The sequence below is a fragment of the Xenopus laevis genome, chromosome 7L, assembly GCF_017654675.1.
Source record: "Xenopus laevis strain J_2021 chromosome 7L, Xenopus_laevis_v10.1, whole genome shotgun sequence".
NCBI classification, from domain to species: Eukaryota; Metazoa; Chordata; class Amphibia; order Anura; family Pipidae; genus Xenopus; species Xenopus laevis.
Window position 1 is genome coordinate 118,356,366 of NC_054383.1, and position 22,848 is coordinate 118,379,213.

The window sequence follows — 22,848 nt, forward strand, 5'->3', positions numbered from 1 at the left end:
TCATGGTTGGGGTTGTTTTCTCTGGGAAAAAGGCGCTTGCGAGGGGACATGATTACACTTTACAAGTACATTAGAGGACATTATAGACAAATAGCAGGGGACCTTTTTACCCATAAAGTGGATCACCGTACCAGAGGCCACCCCTTCAGACTAGAAGAAAATAAACTTTCATTTGAAGCAACGTAGGGGGTTCTTCACAGTCAGGACAGTGAGGTTGTAGAATGCACTGCCGGGTGATGTTGTGATGCTGATTCAGTTAATGCTTTTAAGAATGGCTTGGATGATTTTTTGGACAGACATAATATCAAAGGCTATTGTGATACTAAGCTCTATAGTTAGTATAGATATGGGTATATAGAATTTAATTAAAAGTAGGGAGGGGTGTGTGTATGGATGCTGGGTTTTCATTTGGAGGGGTTGAACTTGATGGACTTTGTCTTTTTTCAACCCAATTTAACTATGTAACTATGTAACTGTATTCCCTCAGACAATAGGGTTGATTTGTGGCATGAATTGAGCACTTTGTTTTCAGACACACATGAAATTTGCCCATGTTTGTGTGTTCCTTTGTTTCCTTTTTTGAATGTTTCTCCAGATCACTATGAGTGCCCTCATACTATCATCTATTAATCACTATGAGTGACTGAAATAACATAAAAAAACAAACAAATACAAAAAGTATTGTAGAAGTGATACCTATTTGTTATTTTTGCTACTGGCTAACACGGTACCACAGTTTTTGTTTTGTGCTATGAGTGCCTGGAATGCTTTCCCAATTTATCACACAGTGGCATACATAAAACTGATCAAATCCTCTTCCCCCTATCTTTTGGGAGTTAGATTTTGGGGCTCTGTGCCCCGGTCTCCCTTCACTCCTAGGCATTACTCCCAATATCAGACGATTTTCAGGCAAATCCGATGTGCGCAGCATGTAATCTGTGGCATGTGCGCATGTACATGACATCACTTCCACTGATGATACAGGGACAGAACATTTTCTGCAGCGTGCAAAGCTAGTGACGTCACAGGAAGAAATGTAGTTGCGCCCAACCGCTGGTAGAAGTGATGCCACTGCAGGAGCCCCTCTGGCATTGATGACGTGTAAGCACACTGAAGTAAGGAGAGAAACATGAAAATCCCAGGAGAACCAAACCCTTTTTTTAAAAATCCCCTACCCCCTACCCTACATAGACCCCCCCTCCATGCTACCCCCCAGCCAAGGTGTTACCCTGGGTAAATGCCCCTAACTCTTTACTTACTCCTCATTGCAGATTCAGGGCATCGGAGTTCAAGGGCGCCATCTTCTTCTCTTCAGTAAACTTCGGGTCTTCTTCCAGCGCTTCATGAAAATGGTGCCCATGAACTCCGATGCCCTGAATCTGCAACAAGGGGTAAGTAAAGAGTTAGGGGCATTTACCCTGGGTAACACCTAGGCTGGGGGTTGCAGGGAGGGGGGTCTATGTAGGGTAGGGGATTTTAATGAAAAGGGTTTGGTTCTCTTTAAGGTGACATGTGCCTGGGGGGAGGACAGAGACGTAACAAGAGGGGGCGGGCCCTGGCGCGGAACGTGCAGCCGGGCCCCGCCCCCCTCCGTACCTTGGAACAGAGTGGCGCGCGTGCTGCCGGGGGGCCCTGGGGGGTGCAGGCCCTGGCCCAATCGCACCCCCTGCTCCCCCGGTAGTTACGCCACTGGGGGAGGTGGGTGCCATAGGTTCTGGCACACTGATCACTTCTATGGAAACTTTAAATTCTGGTGGCCTTTGACAATGCCAAGCAGCTCTGCAGAAAAATATGTTTGCTGAGTGGGCTAGCCTACAGGGTCTTACTTCACCAGTTTGGTTTATATTGAAAAAAAAATCTAGACGCTAGGTTTCCCAATACCCTAGCAACCAGACAGTGGTATGAATGGCAGATGAATAGTAGTGGATCAGTGCAGAAACATATGTATAAATAAATAATAATACTGGTATGGTATCCTTTATCCGGAAACCCATTATGCAGAAGGCTCTGAATCTCCCATGAGATCCATTTTAAGGAAATAATGCAAATGTATTTAAATGATTTTCTTTTTCTCTGTAAAAAATAATAAAACAGTACCTTGTACCTGCATGAGTCCATATTGGTGGTAATACAGTACAATCCAATTGGGTTTAATGTTTAGATCCTATACCTGTCACTATTAATCCAACAATAAAACAAGAGGCAGTCTATTATTATATTTTTAAAGCATAGTAATACTGTAAAATGTTAATTTAGAATATGTGTAATAAGCTTAGTTTTTTATGCAACTTTGACTTTTTCTCAATGCCCTACAAATTCCAGAGTTTTCCCTAAATTGCAACAATAATAATAGACTGTGGGGACCATAGGCCTTAAGTGGTACTAACAAAAGGATTAGGACTCACCGTTCATCTGAGGTAGACAATATGGGATATGAGATCCATTACCTGGAAGCCCATTATCCAGAAAGCTCAGAATTTCAGAATGGCCATCTCCCATAACTCCATTTTATCCAAATAAATCATAATTTGTAAAAAAAAATTTGGGAAAAAAAAAACTCGACCTTTGATAAATAACCCCCTTTGTGTTTTTACTATGTTAACTTTCGTGCTAGAGCAATTGAGTTGCAGAATGAAAACATTAAGCAATTTAAAGCAGACATAAATTTAAGCTCAGCAAGACAGACCTTTTTCTCCTACTTGTACATGTAAATGCAATTACAGAGAAAATCTTCTTTTTTGCCAGTTTTCAACAAAATAAACCTTAATTACAAATCAATTTTACATTTCCCTTTATTTTATGTTGATATATATTCATAAGTTTTCAGCCGTCATCTTGTGGCCACCACTAAAACATACGCCAGGTAACAAATACAGTAAAATTAAGGTTTGTTTGTGAGTTTCTAACATAAATCTACAGGAATTAACATGAATATATGTATTCACAATGCACAGACATTTGGTGCCTCTTGTGAATTTATTCTGCACTTCTTTTTCTTTAAAGCTTTAATAGAGCTATGTTGTGACTACTTTAGAAAGCTTCAACCATTCTCCTATAAAAGAGCCCTCTTTTCTGAACTTAGGTTTCTAGGTAACATCTTTATACTGCTGTGTGCTGAGGGCTTGTATCTGTGAAAGACTCAGATTACAGATAATGACACAAAGATGAGAATATTTTCTGTACAAATCAATGCCAAAGGATAACTTTACAGAGCTTGCATATAATATCTTTATAGTCCCTGTAGCTGGGAGCTATTTCGTGCAGAAGACATGTCGCAGAACGTTCAAGGGAATGGAAAATTGATGCTTGTTTCCAAACAGAAGCTTAACAGAATTTTGATATTCAAGTTTAGCTGCCCTTTTGCCAAAACGTAAACCAAAGGAGTTGACATTGTAGCCAACCTGGGCTTGTCTTTTCTTCCCACCTTGGAAATAAAAGCTGTCCAGAAGATCCTCTATGTAGTTCTGAAGAGTATTAGTGCTGACTTGTGGAATGTTGGCAATATGCTGCGATATGGATGAAGAAGAAAGAACGTCAAGAATATCACAGATGTCCAATGTCAGGGCCAAGTTGCCTTCTCCACCTGTGTATTCTGGATTAAAAAAAAACAGCATTAGGACATATAGGCTGGATATTTCACCAAGGTGCTGCTACATAAGGAAAACTTAAAATTGACTGTTTAGTCCTGCAGGTTAGTGATTAATACACAGATTGAGATGCAAGAACAAACCACCTAAGTTCATTAAACATGGTTCCTTTACATACATGTTAATATGGTGCATTTATCACAATGTGTTACATTTGGTCCGACATCCTAGCTATAGGAGCAAGTCATGGGTGGGTAGTGATCCAAAATAGTCAGAACACCCTTTACCACTCTCATCCCACCTACCAACCCATTCTTCTCCAGGAACCACCAATCGCATAATTCCTTCAGTGGAAGTTAAAGCCTCTGTACGGACCAACTATGGCTTGGAGACCCACAATAATTTAAGAACAGGGCTGATGGGAGAACCTATTGTGAAACAGATACTGAACCATAAGGGGCTGGGCATTGTAAAACTGATAACTTTAAGGAGTCATTGAACCCAATAGTCAAACACTGCCTTAAATAAAATTATACATACAGGACAGTACTAACTGGAATGTAAATTTAAATGCTCAGCTTTTGAACTTGCTGGTCCTTTTAAAGTCCATGTAGTGGCAATTACCTGTTCTCCACAAATTGGGATCATCTGGCAAGGCTCTAGCACTGCACATTGTCCAGCAGACAGCAGCCACTAGCGTAATGCTGCACAAGAGGTTCCTGGTGCATGCAATCCTATAGAACAGCCTGTAAAAGAGCAATTGAGGGAGTACATTATACAGGTCAAGCTAAGCTTTCAGCATGCAATTATGCAATTAACACTTTTACCATTCCTTTTCTGATTATCTGCATAAGACAACTCCGTCACATACATTTCAAAGGCTTGGGTTGCTTAGATTCTTTCTACTGTGCAGCAGTGGACACAGGCTGCAACTTTATATTATTATACAGCCAAAGGTTCCCTTAGTATCAAACTTCTTGCCAAAGCCCCCTCTGTAAAAAAAAAGTTCACTGCCACATCCAACCCTCACAGTAACCATCTTCCTACCACAAGCAGCTTCCCAGGTAACCACCTTCCTGCATCAGCCAACTACTTATTAGCCATGTATCTGCATCAGGTAACTGCTCCAGTAACTATCTCCCTGTAAGATCTGGCTCCCCATCTCTATCTCTCAGTTGGCTCCACAAGTAAACGTCTCAATATCAACATTGGCTCCCCAAAAAAATCATCTCTCTGCCCATCTCTCTATCACATTTGGCCCCAATGCAACTATCTACATTAACTAGGGCACTCCCCAAGTCTCTGTCTTCCTGTGAGAGAGAGCATTATGCCACAGTTGGTGTTCCAAGTAACTGTCTCTTTGCCAAAGTTGACTCTAATTATCCTTCTCCCTGCCTCAGATAACTCAGGGGAGCGTAATCTTAATTAAGATAGCACCCTGATTAGAATTGAACCCCATACAGCAATTGCAGCACTGTCAGTAAACAAAACAGATCAATGATGACAAATTCTCTAATAAAGATTATATTCACAGGAATGCAGTGGAAAAATGACTTAAAACAACGATACCATGTAGATGAGTCAACCATCTATTACCAGTGCAAATGTATTTTCACAAATATATTGCTATAAAAGATCTCTTGTCCAAGCTAAACCTGTGCATTTTAGAGACACATTTATTCATCTCCATAGCGTATATATTACTTACATTTTGATGGTGAATTTTTGGACTGCAACACCAATATTTCTGTCAGTTGGTAGCACTTAGGATATAGTAAACAGCTTCTTTCTCGGCAAGTAACAGTGTCACACAGACAAACTAATGCACCTATGGCTCGTTTATTGCTTATCCCTTTTATATGGACAAGAATAGAGAGGATACAACAATAGTTCAGCACCAAGTATGAGGAATTCTATTTAAGACTGGCTCAGTGCACTTCCTGATAATCTTGAGTGTCTGACGCAAAAGACCCTTAGAAAACAATAGATTTGCAAGCACATGTTGTTCAGTGTCTGTTTATCATGCTTTGTATGTATTAATCGATTTGAGTTGTCATTTATCCCTTATATAAATATTATGTGGGCCACGCTAAATGGGACAGACATGCCTTACATTTTTCTAGCCAGATAAAGCTTGTGGTTGATATTAAATGTGACACATACTAAATAAAAATGCAATCAGAACATACAGGAATACCACAAAATTGATAATATCCTTGCTATGGTCATTACCCCCACAATGCCATTGCAGAGGGTAGTTAGAACTTACCCTACAAGTTTTACCCTTGTACAAATGACATGTCCCCCCCCCCCCCGCCGGGGGATATATGAACCAGGGAACAATTACCCTCTGTCCATGCAAAAAGCCAGTATCATCCACCAATCCGCAGGAATCATTTACTTGTCTATACCTGTTTGTATAGATCAGTGCTGTCCAACTTCTGTTGTACTGAGGGCCAAAATAATGGAAGCCAGTGTTGACCACTCCAAGTTTAAAACTACACCCACTTTAAACCACACCCACTGTACCACAAGAACTGTTGAGACCATGTCTACATTAATGGTGGAAGCTTAACAAAAAACCAAATGGTTGATGCTCACTGCATGGATAGCACTCATCACTAATGTGGTGTTTATACATATGGCATGCAGGTGTCACTGTGCACATGAGTTATACTGTGTATACATAGTACTATCAATACTGCTTAAGAGTGATAGAGTTGGAAGTTACTGTTGTGTAATGACTGCATGAGTCTGCTAATAAAGCACTGTTATACTCTACTAATCCTTGGCTACAAAAACATAACAACTCATATGTAAAAAATTTAAATAATATTAAAATATACCCTTAAATCCAAATGTCTCCTCCTTCCCTGTGGATAACACGTCAACTCCCAGCACATGGCTAAATACCTTAGGGGTCCCTTACAACAATTTTAAAATGCTAACAAACCCTGCCAGACTCATGTCCCACAGGTAGTGTAGGGCAGGCAGAGTATGGCACACACAGGGAACATAGGGCAGGCAGAGTATGCCACACAAGGAGAACATAGGGCAGGCAGAGTATGGCACACACAGGGAGCATCGGGCAGGCAGAGTATGGCACACACAGGGAGTGTAGGGCAGGCAGAGTATGGCACACACAGGGAGCATAGGGCATGCAGAGTATGATACACGCAGGGAGCATTGGGCAAGCAGAGTATGGCACATACAGTGAGCATCGGGCAGGCAGAGCAGGAGACCTGGAAATCTGTCAGGATCACTCTAAGATGAACAGTTCATACTGTGCTACCTCCAGCAGTTTGTATGACTGTGAACAGGTGAACAATGTGGGCACTTTCAGTCTGGGTCTGAGTGTGAACAGTTCAGGGCTTTAGGGAGTAAACGATAGAGGTGTTACAGGTGGGAAAAATGCAGGGGGATTACGTGTGAACAATGCAGGAGTTTAAAGTCTGAATTTGAGGTGTAAACAATGGAGAGGCCAGTTAACTTTCCTTGACGCCGTAAACAAAGTGCAGTTTCAAGTGCAATTGCCATGTTTATGTTCCACAATACAGCAGTTTCACAGACTGCTCCCTCATCTGCACCATTTACTAATGGTTACAGTGTGTTGGCCTTTTACATTTTCCAGCATGTACTATTGCTGAACTGACCAATATACATACTATGTTCATAGGAAACATATTTTAGTGGTGTGTATTGCTATCTTTATTCTCCTGCTTGTGTCAGGAGACAGTGTGCAAAGTGCAAAAAAAAAAAAAAAGGCAGACTGTGGCATTTTTCACACGTCGCACACTTCCCCGTCCCTTTTATCTGCATTGAGCACCCACTGTATGGCTACATGAGTCTGTGAAGCTACTTTTGCTGCTAGAATATACTGTGTCCAGTATTCCCTACAAACCTATGTGAATGATGGGAATTGCAGTTCAGCAACAGCAGTTGGGCCCCAGGCCAGAAAAAATAGGATGAAAATATTGCAGCAGTTCAAATGGCTATTCCCACCAATATAGTGGCCACTGGATTTTATTTTAGCTAAACATATCACTAAAATAAAAAATGTAGAAACTCCGAAGAGTGTTTAACCTCTAGCCAGGTAAAATCTGACAGGCCAGCTTTAGCCCCCCGATAATGGTATTCAATTGATTAGGTACCATATGTTAAATGCTATTGTCTTTGTAGTAAGAATTATTATCATCGGTGTCCATCCAAAAGAACAACCTGCAATTACACTGCTGTCCTTGTGTGATACACAATAGAATAGAGGCAAGCATAGCAACGTGTCAATGGGTGTCCTTGTGTGCACAGGCCATTTGACAACCATTGGAGGGAAGGGGGCAGGCAAAGGAAATTAACTGACACCCATCCCCCAGAGTCTTTCCCGAAAGCAGGACAAGAGCAAAGGCCCCAACCAAGTCCTCCTCATAATGAAGTAGTACCTGCATATTCTCTGCCTCTTCCCTGATAATGTTGCAACTCTCTGTCCTAGGCTGCAGCCTCATGTTTGTTACTTTGTTCCTTTTCATTGGTCACATGGTACTGTGTGAGAGAGAGATTGTTCTAGAAAATGTCTGTGCTTCAGAGTGTGGAGAGAGTTACTCAACAAAGCCTAAGCTGACATCCACTGTAGTCATTCTGAAGGTAGGCGTTAGTATTTATATATGTCTTACTGCAGTCAGTAACGTCTGGGTCTGTCTCCCGTGGAGTGAAAGCTCCGCCCGTTAATTTGTAGTTCTGTCCCCATTTGTCAGTCCTGATTCTAAATGGTTCAGTGCCGGCAGGGCCGGAACAAGGGGTAGGCAGAAAAGATGTGTGTATGTGGGCTCTCTGGTGCCCCCTCCTGACCTCATGCTGGGCCGGATTTACACAGCAGGCGCCCCTACGACCGCTGTCGTTCGTCACCCCATCCCCTTCCTTTTATTCAATCAAATTTTCATCATCGGGACCAGAGCAATAGGGATTGGCATACAGGAAATTCTAAAAACCATCGTATCTCCTGTGCCTCCCCAGTGTTTCCGGGCCTGAGCACATGCACACATGACATCAGTGCACGAAGGAGGGGGCGTGCTTAGAGTGCAATGGTGGGTTGGGGGCGTTACCAATCAATCGAGTGGCGCCCATGCAAGTGGTACCTTTTGACCCAGCTCTGCAACTATCACCCTAATACTATATATATATATATATATATATATATATATATATATATATATATATATATATACCAGTGAACACCACAGAGAGATATTCTTCCTTTTTCTTCACACAGCTGCGCATGCGCAGTAGAACGTAAAGCCAAACGTTAATTAAACAGTCGGCTATTTCGTTCAACTGCGCATGCGTTTGCCCTGGGAAATTTGAAGAAAGAAGAAGGCGGAAGTGGATCGCTCTGTGATGCTCACTGGTATAACCCCGGGCCGGTGCAGTTTTCTGCTGATAGGAGCACCGGCCCGGGGTTTTAGGTAAGTCAATACAATCACTTAGGGGTGCACCAAGCCTTTCCTTCTCCTTAAAAAAATAAGGGATATTTCCAGATAATAAATCTTGTACCTGTACCACAAATAAAATCTGAACGTGTATGGCCAGTTTAAATGCAGCTTCTGTCTAAAGGGAATACAAAGCATGCACACTGTGAATGCATTTATTGTTCTCGTTAGCAGTTACAAAGAGTGTTTATATATAATGATTTATTCCTTGTGAGATAATGGTACTTGATTTATCTCATTAGGGTGCAACACAAAAAGACTTAGGATGCCAGACACAGACAGCAGGCTTGATTCTTATTTGAACATGCTTCTTCAAAAAGGAAAATAATGTTGTTAAGCTCAGGAGATCAGAAGCATTTTATTCTGAAAATTGTGTTCACTTCTTTTGCTTTAATAAGGCTGTGTAGCACAATGGATATGGAAAGGGATGTATGAAAGAAAGAGCTGCTAAATGGGTCCTGGACTGGGTTGGCGTTGCCTGCCAGAGTAAAAGACGATTTCCCAGTGGGAAATCTTGGAAAATTCCATTTGTACTGTAAGCATATATAAGTTTTATACAATTTGGTCTCCATCTAATTGTTGTGAGTGTGTACCCTGGATGTCTAGTTGTCTGTTGGGCCCTAGGAGGCCTTGCTTGACACTTATCCCGAGCAAACAGCAACCAAGGGTTCTGCTCCTAAAGTCCGCTGAGTGCTAAATTTAACCCGGATGCGCATAATCTTCCCTCAGGACATAATTATGGGATAGAGGGTGAAACTAAATAAATCTATATTCTAAACCGTTAACAGAAACAATGGTACCGTATTTGTTTTAGACCATGAGTTATACAAAAAGCTGTGTCATAATTCCTGTGCAATTAATACATCATTTTATAGAAGAAATGGGGTTTAACTGTACAAACCATGTTGTAGCTCCCACCCTTCCCAACTATAGTCAGGTGATCCCACTGGTGTCTAATAAAAGGGCAGCCAAGTTTGGAGTTTTACTTTGAAAGCAGCTAGTATGGTGCAGGTAAAACTTAGTCCCTTTGTAGAATGTATAATGAAGCAATAGAATTCTTAATGAATGAGATGAAAATTGAGCATAGGACTGGCCAGATATGGGATGACTTTGACGTAGTTGGCCAGCTTAAATATATTGCAATATATGCACAAACAATCCCTGTTTTGTTTAAAGGGTAAGGCATTTTTCAGTAGCAGTATGCACAAAATGTCTCTGTCTTAAATATATTGATAATGGGTTGAGTGCAGAGGACTCTTGTATTTGTCTATATGTAACTGTACAAACCTACAGTGTTTATATAAGTAGAGAATGCATCTGCCACCAACATTACAGATATCTGGGACCAATGCCAGCGTTTACATCCTTGTAATATCTTATATTATATATATTAGAGTACAATTATATTCTTAATAATACTACTTAATAATACTATAATAATTAAAGGACAGCAAAATCATTCTAAATAGATTGTCCCCTTCCAGAGTCCATGCCCCCCCTCCAGGATCGCACTAGTGAGAGCCCCCGTAAACATCACAGTTTGATGAACATGGTTCTAAAACCAGCAGGGTTGGTAGGTTGTTCTTAGTCTTGGTTTCATCTTCTTGTTCCTAGGGACAGAGGGCGAAAATTCGGCAGGCCAAAATTAACTGATACGGAGTTTCGTCATGCTGGCGACATTTCGCTGGCATTACTTTGGCAACGCAAGCAATTGAAAGTGAAGATATGCTAGTGTTCATTTCTGCCTAACGCAAATTCGCTATAGGTCTTGCGCTCAGGTTAATTTGCATACGGCGGGAAATTTAAAATTGAATGGATGTATATTTTGCAGCAAATACATTACATTACACAAGTCCAGGGAACCTTAATAAAGAAAATAGAGTTGTTATAATGCCCTACACATGAGCCCACTGTATAGTTAATGTTCCATATGTTAGAAAATGTATGGGGGAAGCTGGTTACCCAAAAAAAATTTTAAGGACTTTTGCAGGCAAAGGAAAAGACGCCAGCTTTTTTTCCACTAAAAAATATGATGTCAGTAACAGAATATTGAGGAAGAGCAATGCACTCCAATGCACTTGCCTGGTCTGAGCTGGCGAAGGCAAATCTGGCGAAAGAGGTAACATTAACGGGCAAATTCATCAAGGGTCGAATATCGAGGGTTAATTAACCCTCATGATTCGACTGGGAATGAAAATCCTTCGAATATCGAAGTCGAAGGATTTTGCGCAAATACTTTGATCAATCAATCGAAGGATTTTAATCCAACGATCGAAGGATTATCCTTCGACCAAATATACTTAGCCAAGCCTATGGGGACCTTCCCCATAGGCTAACATTGGGTTCGCTAGCTTTTAGGTGGCGAACTAGGGGGTTGAAGTTTTTTCTTAAAGGGATACTGTCATGGGAAAAAAACATTTTTTCAAAATGAATCAGTTAATAGTGCTGTTCCAGCAGAATTCTGCGCTGAAATCCATTTCTCAAAAGAGCAAACAGATTTTTTTATATTTAATTTTAAAATCTGACATGGGGCTAGACATTTTGTCAATTTCCCAGCTGCCCCAAGTCATGTGACGTGTGCCTGCACTTCAGGAGAGAAATGCTTTCTGGCAGGCTGCTGTTTTTCCTTCTCAATGTAACCGAATGTGTCTCAGTGGGACATGATTTTTACTATTGAGCGTTATTCTTAGATCTATCAGGCAGCTGTTATCTTGTGTTAGGGAGCTGCTATCTGGTTACCTTCCCATTGTTCTTTTGTTTGGCTGCTGGGGGGAAAAAGGGAGGGGGTGATATCACTCTAACTTGCAGTACAGCAGTAAAGAGTGATTGAAGTTTATCAGAGCACAAGTCACATGACTTGGGGCAGCTGGGAAATTGACAATATGTCTAGCCCCATGTCAGATTTCAAAATTGAATATAAAAAAATCTGTTTACTCTTTTGAGAAATGGATTTCAGTGCAGAATTCTGCTGGAGCAGCACTATTAACCGATTCATTTTGAATTTTTTTTTTCCCATGACAGTATCCCTTTAAAGAGACAGTACTTCGACTATCGAATGGTCGAATAGTCGAAAGATTTTTAGTTCGAATCCTTCGATTCGAAGTCGTATTCGATGGTCGAAGTAGCCCATTCGATGGTCGAAGTAGCCAAAAAAACACTTCGAAATTCGAAGTATTTTTTCTTCTATTCCTTCACTGGAAGTTAATGAATTGGCCCCTAAGTAAAATCCTGATTTCATTCGAATTTGAGGAGTAACGTCCATTTGCCAGAGTGTCTCCTGGCGATAGAGTGTGAATGACTTGCGAAGTGACGCTTGCGCCCATTAGTAAATTGGCGATGTCTCTGTGGGCGGTAACTCTAACGGTAGCTCTAAGGACCTGAAGTAGTGTGAGCAACCCTGCTACGTTCTGGAGGGGGCCAAGTTATTTAGAATTGTTTAGTTCTTCTTTAAGGTTTGCAGATGAACGAAGGGTTTGTTTCCTACTGATTTATATACACTCACAGATACAGAAAATTTGCTTCTGACACATTTGCTAATAGAAAGTATCTGGGTAGAAGGTGACCTCTAGTGGTTATTTTGATAATGAAAATTTTAGTACAGGTATGGGACCTGTTATTCAGAATGCTTCGGACCTGGTGTTTTCCGGATAACTGATCTTTCCTTAATTTGGATCTTCATACCTTAAGTCTACTAGAAAATCATGTAAACATTAAATAAACCCAATAGGCTGGATTTGCGTCTAATAAGAATTAATTATATCTTAGTTGGGATCAAGTACAAGATACTGTTTTATTATTACAGAGAAAAAGGAAATCATTATTAAAAATTTAGATTATTTGGATAATGGAGTCATTGGGAGACGGTCTTTCCGTAATTTGGAGCACAACGGATTTCTGGATATAGGATAAGGGGTCCTATACCTGTGGTATTAAAGGGGCCAATTATCAACGTTTGGACACATTTCGAAGAGCTGATTTGAACATAAAAGTTGTTTCCTGCTACTGCAGTTTTATGCAAATTATAAGAAATAAAGCATTTTTTCAGTCCATTTGTCATGCTCTATACTAAGGCATTTTTATATTCCCAAGGTTATTGTTTTCTTTTTTAACCTGAGTGTCTCCCCTGAAATTGCATAAGCAGTCTATAGAAAAATCAAATGAATAATTTTATGCAAATATATCTTTGCAACTCTTCTTCCATTAAAGTGTATGCGCCTATTTTGCAAATGCTGAATCATTTTAAATGATGGTTGCAGTTACTGATTTTACAGATTTCATTTTATACTGTATATTTACATTTAATTCATTTCAGTGCTTAAAAAATCCTTAAACCTGTTTTCCAATGTGAATCAGTGAGTAATAAAGAAGAGGAGTGTTAGAGCTTAGCAACTGCCCTGAAATAGGATTGCTTTGGTGTGTTCTGTGTGACGGTTCCAAGCATTGGTTTCAGATGTTCACCCCAGGCTGAATTGGCTCAGCACCTAGGTGGCACATCAAGAAGATTAGTGAACTTGTTGCAAGAGTGGATTAGTTTCACTGTCATCATGTAGTCCAGCCATAGCTACTTACATTAATCCTTCCTACTCATCTGAACTCCACTTTCTTTCTAATATGTTTTATATTATAAATAATAACATTTGAGAAAACGAAAAATCTATATTTTATTTGGAAAAGATAAAAATTCAGTTGATATTTGCTTCTCTCAACATCTTTTGCATATTTACGTAAATCAGCTGGAAGATAACCCAGATGATTGACAAAAGAGCAGAACACAACAGGATGAATAGAGATGTACCTAAAGTTGTGTCATAAATTAATGAATCTGCCCTACATCCTTGGCTCTTAAAAAGCAAAAAAAGGAACAGGAACTCCAGCAGTTTGACTGCAAAAACCTTTATTCCAGGTTGTGGCAACACAACGTGTTTCGGGTACAATACCCTTTTTCAAGTTCACTTGGAATAAAGGTTTTTGAATTCAAACTTCTGGATTTCCTGTTCCTTTTTTTGTTTTGTTTTTGGATTTCACTAATTAGCACAGAGCAACTATAAAAGAATTGGACACAAGTTTTGGAATTTTATGTACTGACCACCACCCCCTTTAATTAATTCTTGGCTTTTAGAAGGGCATACATAGGATACAAATTTATGGAAACACTAACTTCAGCGATTTAGCTTTGCGTCCAAGAATATATAGGGCAGAAAATGGGTGTTTTTCCAAATCACAACTTATGTACCTTCAAGTTTAGAATGAAGTTGTATCTAGGAAATTAAATAGGCTTCATTCTCTCATGCTAACCTGTGTTCACGTTGGGTTACCTAAGACACCAGCCAGATCCTCGCTATTAGAACTAGTCCCTAATAGCCGATAACATATCTCCCAGCATTCCCAATTCTACCTTGTACCAAACCATCTCCCCACCCATGTTTTATGTAAGGGTATCCCAGTTTTGGAGTGTTAGATTAAATAGTACTAAAATCAGTAAGTGAAGTTTAAAATCAGTAAAATGCTTAGGACCCAAATTGCTATTTTCATTTTGGAGGCAAAGAGCAGTAATGGAAACCATTTTTATCCAATGTATTGCAAATATCAAATATCTTACTCTTTATGGAGTTAATTAGATATTTATATAGATTATATATCTGTATGTCAGCATGCTCCATACATTCTATTAGACGTGTACTGATATTAAATGGAAAAGCTTTGTATTTGTGCATGGACTTTATGGGAGGTTGAGCAATTATTACAGTGCAGGTTAGCCTCACACACCTCAGGCCAAAGAACTATTGGATGATGTAGTAAAAGGTTTGGCCACTATTAAACCATAACAAACAATCAGATTTTAACATTCAAACAGCTGCCCATTAATTGCTAACTGCTGATTTTGGCTGCTATGGTTTATTAGACCTGGGGCAAACTCTATACTAGCAATGGGCACCTGACCCTAACCTGCCTATAGACCCTATAGAGCTATGCCTGCCCTGCCCCATCTTTGATATCAAGAAGAAGGTGGGGCAGCAGGTGTGCTCCTTTAAATAGAGGCTGTCTGAGGCAGAGGAAGGCCACAGGCAGGTTCAGGCTGAGATCTCCCTTACGCCCTCCAGTGCCATGGCCCGCAAATTGTGTGTGAATATCAGTCCAAACCCACCCGTTTGGCACAGCCCACACATCACTACTTTACACCTTTTTTTACAACTTTCTATATACACTATATAGAGATTCCTTCTACTGCATCAGGGAAAGGCTTAAAGGTGATGTAAACCCCCCCCCCCAAAAAAAATGTTGCTAAAATGTATTTCAAAACAACTTTTGCAATTGTATTAAAGCTATTTGTGAATGTAAGCAGTATCGATCTCTGTCTCTTTCTGCACTGCTGGTTTGGTCTCATGAAATACTGTAGTGTGATAGAATTCAGCTCTCCTTTCATCAGACTCCCATTTCCCACAGTGCATGCTACTGCTAATCTTCTGGCTGTTGTTACTTTGCTTCAATAGTCAGAATCAGCAGTACAGAGAAAACAAGGGACAGACAGATTCTGCATCAGTAGCAATAACATTGACAAATAACTGTAAAAATATTCAACACTTGGAATCATATTTTCCCTCATTTATAAAATGTTATTTTTGGGTAGTCCGATTAATTAAGTAGCAAATAATAATAATTTCTGCGGGTCTCTGAACACCGGTTTCCAGCACAGAGATGTGAAACTGTCCAACACAAATACAGCTTCGCCTGTGGTTGGCAGCACTGTATTCAAGAAGGACAAAAGGGGAAAGCTCAGGTCTTGAAATTATATGAGCTTCCAGTAGCATGTAAATGTGATGGAGAAAGACATAGAACTGATGCCATATGACATTATCCTATAAGCAGCACAACATCGGGCCACAATATGGTATTGCGAGTATAATACATTCTAGCAGGATCATTAAGAAACCAGGCAGAGTAAATAACGACTAATTAAATGAATACATGTTTAAATTCGTTCATTCAGAATTTTACATGCAAGGTTGTCATGCCTCACTTTACAAAAGCATTATCATTGCACTTGGATTAGATGAGTAGCTATCATTTTTATTGAAAAATAATACGTTTAAATCACACAATGCAAAGCTTCCAGTTAATTGGAATTCACCACCAGAAGTTTCTGCATGTATGAGTTAAGCCACTTCTGTCGTTCCATAGCCGTGAGCATTTTACTTTTCTCTCGAAAGGCAGCGTCATCAGCCACGACAATACTCCTTTTGTCCAGTTCCTCATTGGTGGGCCAGCCTGGCAGCCATCTTTGATCAACTATGCCACTGTTAAGCCTGTGGATGTCTGGCAAACCCTTTTTGGAGACATCGTTAGAGCCAAACAGAATCTGCCTGGTGGCAGGTTGTACGAGGAGCCTTTGCCCTCTGTCTTCTGGAGGTCCATTTGGTAGCACATCAGAAGTCAACATTTTGAGACTCCAATCATGGAGGGTTATAGAGGGTAGCTGATTATCCCATGATCCTGGTCTGGGCAGGAATGGGTTCAGCTGTTTATTACTGAGAGTTTGGTCAGACAAGTCTCTTTTCCGAAGTCTAAAAAGGAAAAATAGAATATATCGATCAGTAATACATGTATATGGTATGGTAAGTATTGCTTAGCATTATACATCATCCATAGTCTGAAGTTACTGACCCCTGAAATAAGTTCAGTTGATCAAAGAACCTTCTGAAATGGTAGGGTTCACTTAAAAAGCAACCCTTTGTGCAACAGGGAACCTCAGAACTCCCCAGAGCTTGATGAATGTATCTCCCAAGTAATAGGATTTCATTGGTTTTGAAAGAAACAATAAAAAAATGGGAAGTACATGGTCTGAGTTATAAAAGAACTTAAAAGATTACAAGCAAACCCAAAACTTATCATGTGGAATATATTTTGAAGGAAAGACTAGTTAGAAAAGGAGTTCCCAAACTTTTTAACCTGCCACGAAAAGAGATGGGGAGCTTCACAAGTATAAAAAAAGTTCCTAGAGGGTTCCAAATAAGGGCTGTGATTGACTATTTGTTAACCTCTATGTGGATGAACAGTCTAAAGGAGGCTCTGTTTGGCAGTACATCTGGTTTTATACAACCAAAACTTGCCTCCAAGACAAGAATTCAAAAATAAGCAGCTGCTTTGAGGCCACTGGGAGCAACAGCCAAGGGGTTGGTGAGCAAAATGCTCATACATGCTAATGAACGTATGATATATGGTGGGCAGTGGTGAGGATGATTGGGGATGGTATAGCAGAGTACATGCCTGTTTTGCAGAGTTGGAATGATGGCTGTAGAAGACAACACGATGCAATACCCAACAAGGATCGTGATTGGAAGGAATGTTCTTCTGGAAGTCCTTTTATCCATGCCCTTTGGGGAATAAATATCACAATTTCACCTTCATGTGGTTGGCAAGCCTGTCATACAGTATTTTACTACTAACATTGTGTATATGGCTTGGGAAACAAATTCAAGGACTGGCTATGCTTCATATGCTTTTGGTGCTATTTTAGGGGGAATGGAGAGCATAACATAACAAGTTGTTTCAATGCATATGGCTTAGTTTTGTCCTTCTTTCAATAATCCCCAGGAAGTATGTATGACTGTTAAAATGTGATCTCTCCATGATTATTTAGTCCAATTCCTAATGTATTGATTGCTGCACTTATAACAAACAATGGTAAATCTGCCTGAAACAAGGTGAGACTGGTTCTATATACAGTATCTGTACACATTCCACAGTACCCTGCTCCATGAAAGAGAATTGTTTGGCAGCTCCTTACTTAACTCTGGCCCTTGCCAGGGGCATCCATAGTGAGATAAATTAAAAAACTGACAAGATTTCAGCAACATAACTTATAGAAGAAAAGAGGAAGCTGTAAGAGGATCGCTCCATGGTGCTCAAAAGCAAAGCAAAACCAGCCTATTGGATTTATTTAAGATTTACATAATTTTCCAGCCCCAGGTCCCAATCATTCTGGATAACAGGTCCCATACCTGTACCTTGTACTTGATCCCAACTACGATATAATAAATACTAATTGGAAGCAAAACCAGCCTATTGGATTTATTTAAGATTTACATCATTTTCTAGCCCCAGGTCCCAAGCATTCTGGATAACAGGTCCCATACCTGTAGATAGAACCTCGGCCATAAATGATTTTCTAGTCTCCTACCCCTAGTTCAGGTTCATGTCCCCCCACTGCCACCTATCATTTACCTCCTCCCATAGCCTAAGGTGCCTGGCTGGCACTGAGATAGCATGAAAACATTTTTCACATGAAATAAGACAACTGCAATCAATAAATGTATGTCAAAAAAGTTTATCACATTTTAGTGTTATTACCCCTGTAACTTTCATACATGTCAGATTCACATAAATTTCTGAAGTTTTTATTTGTTCAAGCAATAGTAAATTGTTATGCAATGCTTTGTTCACACCTGTAGGATGAAACATTTTATGAAAGTACAAGTTCCGCAACTCATAAATAGCATATGAAGTCAGCAAGTGACTGGGTAATACTGTACGTGATTGTAGGGTTAGGGAGAGACAGGATATAAAGACAAATATTATATATCGTTATATAGATAAGTATAAATGTATTCCAGATCACAGTTCCCATGCCTACATATAAGCATGTGTGAACTTCATATAGTATAATATCATAAAAATATAATATATAGTATCATATATATTTAAATATGTGTGTGCATACTTCAGTAATAAAGTTCAGGCATAAAAGTCCACTAAAAGTGGAATGAACGTACACAAATTCAGGTGCAGCTCCAGGCATGTATTTATGATGGGGTTATGCACGTAAACTTATTTTCAGCCTTGTATTGCTAGACTGGAATTTATAGTAAATTAAATAAAAATTAAATCCATTTCTCTGCATTTGTGGTGCAAAGCAACAATACAGAACTATAACTATTGACTTCCTTAAAGATGCAAATCTAAAACCCTAAACCTGTCTACTGAATGTTGTATATATAATCTGTGCATACATAAGTGTCCAACTGTAATCCACAAATATGAGGTGACGCTATATATATATATATATATATATATATATATATATATATATATATATATATATAGTTTTGCAAAATAGCGGCATTCACAGGGTTTCTTAGTGCAAATAAAAGATTTTTATTGAACTCGACGTTTCGAGCCCACACAGGGCTCTTCGGCAGCAGAAAACAAATGAACAAACAGAGTCCCCACAAACCCATACATTTTAAACCCTCATTTGGCGCCAAACATAGGTTGCCATGGCGACCCAAACGCTCACCAGTGCTCAGTACTCGTAGTACAAAATATGTGTGTAATAAAAACAACAGAACCCATAGGCATATCTAAGCTAAGGCAGCCCTAGCGCTTTAGTGCGCCAAAGAATCGGTAAAGAGAAGGAAGAATGAGGAAGAATGGCTCATCGTGTCAAATTCAATCCACCAATTCAGCCCATAATGAACCGGCCAATCAGAGGAGCGGGTCGGGTCTGCCTGCCCAATCCATATGCTATCTACTTTCATTGCTGAGCACCCAGGTATTGCCTTGGTCTACGGAGTGCACCTTTGGAACTGGATATATATATATATATATATAAAGTATTTCTAAACTTCACAAAGACACACAAACACCAATGTAATTAAGACAGCATAAGATATTTATCTCATTATTCTCCCATTATCCCATGATGGCCCCATTATGCTCTGCTAAATAGTGAGTAGCAAAGTTGCAAAGCATGTTACTCTGAGGGATAATATATTAAGCTGCTCCTGTTCAAATATCACCCTGGCTTTTACTCCTTAAAATCATCCAAAATAAATTAAGGAAATATATAAAGGTATGGGAACTATTATCCAATATACTTGGAACCTGGCGTTTTTCCATAATTTAGATCACCATACCTCATGTCTACTGAAAAAACATTAAACAAGAAATAAAGCCAATAGGGTTAGTGTTACAGAGAAAAAGAAAATCATATTTAAAAATTATGAGCTTTAAATGGACTCTATGGAAGATAGCTTTCCTGTAGTTCAGAGTTTTCTGGATGCAGGTATGGGATCCGTTATCTGGAAACCCATTATCCAGAGAGTTCCGGACTACGTAAATGCCGTCACTTCATTATAATCAAGTAATGCAAATTTTTAAAAATTATTTCCCTTTTCTCTAATAATAAAACAGTACCTTGTTCTTGATCCAAATTAAGATATAATTAATCCTCATTGGAAGCAAACCCATTTTATTGGGTTTATCTGGGGGCCGATTCACTAAATTCGAGTGAAGAATTCGAATGTAAAAAACTTCGAATTTCGAAGTATTTTTTGGGTACTTCGACCATCGAATTGGTTAAATTCGATCGAATTCGATCGAATTCGAACGATTCGAACGATTCGAAGTAAAAATCGTTCGACTATTCGACCATTCGATAATCGAAGTACTGTCTCTTTAAAAAAATACTTCGACCACCTACTTCGGTAGATAAAACCTACCGAAGTCAATGTTAGCCTATGGGGAAGGTCCCCATAGGCTTGCCTGTGATTTTTTGATCGAAGGATTTTCCTTCGATCGTTGGATTAAAATCCTTCGAATCGTTCGATTCGAAGGATTCGCAGGATTTGCGTAAAATCGTTCGACTTCGATATTCGAAGTCGAACGATTTTAGTTCCCAGTCCAATATCGAGGGTTAATTAACCCTCGATATTCGACTCTTGATGAATCGGCCCCTTAATGTTTACATGATTTTCTATTAGACTTAAGGTACGAAGATCCAAATTATGGAAAGATCCGTTATCCGGAAAACCCCAGGTCCCGAGCATTCGGGATAACAGGTCCCATACCTGTAATAGGTTACTGGATCAGATATCCCATACCTGTAGTAGCAAAATATTACTTTCTCTATGAGATTTAGCCACATTTGAATGCATTTGTGCAAAACAATATATGCTCTGATCAATATTACATTATTCAGTACAGGTTATGCGGAAACCCTTTATCCAGAAAGCTCTGAATTACAGAAAGGCTTTTTCCCAAAAACTCCAATTTATCCAAATAATACAAATTTTTAAAAATTGGTTTCCTTATTTCCTGTAATAATAATAAAACTGTACCTTGTACTTGATCCAAACTAAGATATAAGTAATCCATTTTAGAAGCAAAAGCAACACCTTGGGTTTATCAAGGGGCCGATTCACTAAATTCGAGTGAAGGATTCGAAGTAAAAAAACTTCGAATTTCGAAGCATTTTTTGGGCTACTTCGACCATTTAATGGGCTACTTCGACCTTCGACTACGACTACGAATCGAAGGATTCGAAGTAAAAATCGTTCGACTATTCGACCATTCGATAGTCGAAGTACTGTCTCTTTAAAAAAAACTTCGACCCCCTACTTCGGCAGATAAAAGCTACCGAAGTCAATGTTAGCCTATGGGGAAGGTCCCCATAGGCTTGCCTAAGTTTTTTGGATCGAAGGATATTCCTTCGATCGTTGGATTTAAATCCTTCGAATCGTTTGATTCGAAGGATTTAATCGTTCGATCGAAGGAATAATCCTTCGATCGTACGATCGCAGCATTTGCGCTAAATCCTTCGACTTCGATATTCGAAGTCGAAGGATTTTAGTTCCTAGTCAAATATCGAGGGTTAATTAACCCTCGATATTCGACTCTTGATGAATCGGCCCCTTAATGTTTAGATCATTTTCTAGTAGACTTTGGGGCAGATTTATCAAGGGTCGAATTCCGAGTTTATGGAAGTTTTTAAAAAATCCCATAAACTCGAAATTAGAAAATAGAAAATAGAATAATGGCGAATAGTCAAATTCTTAAGGGGCCAGTACATGATAAATTTCGAAATTCAATTTTTTTTTAAGCTTCAATCGAATTTGGACTAGTCGAATTACACTAAAATAAACTCGAAATTTGAATTTTCAAATCTGCCCCTTAAGGTATGAAGATCCAAATTATGGAAAGCTCCATAATCTGGAAAAACCCAGGCCCTGAGCATTCTGGAAAACAGGTCCCATACCTGTCGAAGCAATGTACCAGCCTGCTCTGGTCTGATCGCTATGGAATGTACCAAAGCCAACATTTTTAAGAAAAGTTTCTCCCAAATACCTGAATATCTCTTTTTCCTGCTCTTCTGCACTTCTTTCTTTCCTAAGCTGCACAGGAATACGACTTTTGTTCCCTCTTGCAACGCATGCCATGTCTCCTATTTATACATATCCCTTATCTGCGAAGTGACGTCACGTAACCTTACTTCATATTTATGCCTACAAATTGACTGTGTCACCTTTTGCTTGTCAGATCCCGAGGTCCTCGCAGTGGCCCTTTACATCTATAAAGTTGCACTCTAGTGTCGAGACACAGGGAGGAGAAAGAACGGCAAGATCCTCAGCTTTGCTATTAACACTTGCTTCTCAAGAGATGCATATGCCCCCAGATAGGGTAAAGCAAACGCTATAATGAACTGAATAATGAAACACAAAAAAATCAAGTGCTTGCGCTCTGTGGGCTAAACAGAGCCAATTGGTGTCAGGACGATATTGTTAGTTTAATTCAAAGTCCGCAGGAAAAAAAAAAGTCCTTTCCCTCTGTCTTTCGCCTTTCCCCCCCCTCTTCCTGTTTTGCATTTAATTTCCAATATCAAACTCAAAATGTCCAGGAAGCCCTATGACCTCCCGCAAAGGAGGTTAAGGGTGATCTTGTTAAAAATGCAGCTAATTGTTTACAGAAAGAGCTGTCGATTGCTTGTTAAAGATTTGCCATCGGAT

General features: G+C 39.6%; 1 protein-coding gene across 1 annotated transcript; it reads right to left on the reverse strand.

Moving 5' to 3' along the window:
• Positions 1-16,032: 16,032 nt before the first annotated feature.
• Positions 16,033-22,584, reverse strand: LOC121395628 (tuberoinfundibular peptide of 39 residues-like). Its single transcript, XM_041569618.1, has 3 exons — positions 22,190-22,584; positions 17,333-17,439; positions 16,033-16,629 (listed from the first exon to the last, which is right to left on the reverse strand). The coding sequence occupies exons 2-3, from the start codon at positions 17,434-17,436 to the stop codon at positions 16,182-16,184; spliced, it is 552 nt and encodes a 183-aa protein (XP_041425552.1). The 5' UTR covers positions 17,437-17,439; positions 22,190-22,584; the 3' UTR covers positions 16,033-16,181.
• Positions 22,585-22,848: the final 264 nt, after the last annotated feature.

Coding starts and splice junctions, on each gene's coding strand:
- LOC121395628 (XM_041569618.1), bottom strand. CDS start 17,436: ATGGATAAAAGGACTTCCAGAAGAACATTCCTTCCAATCACGATCCTT. Junction 16,630..17,332: donor ATTCCAACTCTGCAAAACAG/GCATGTACTCTG, acceptor TTTCCTTTTTAG/ACTTCGGAAAAGAGACTTGT.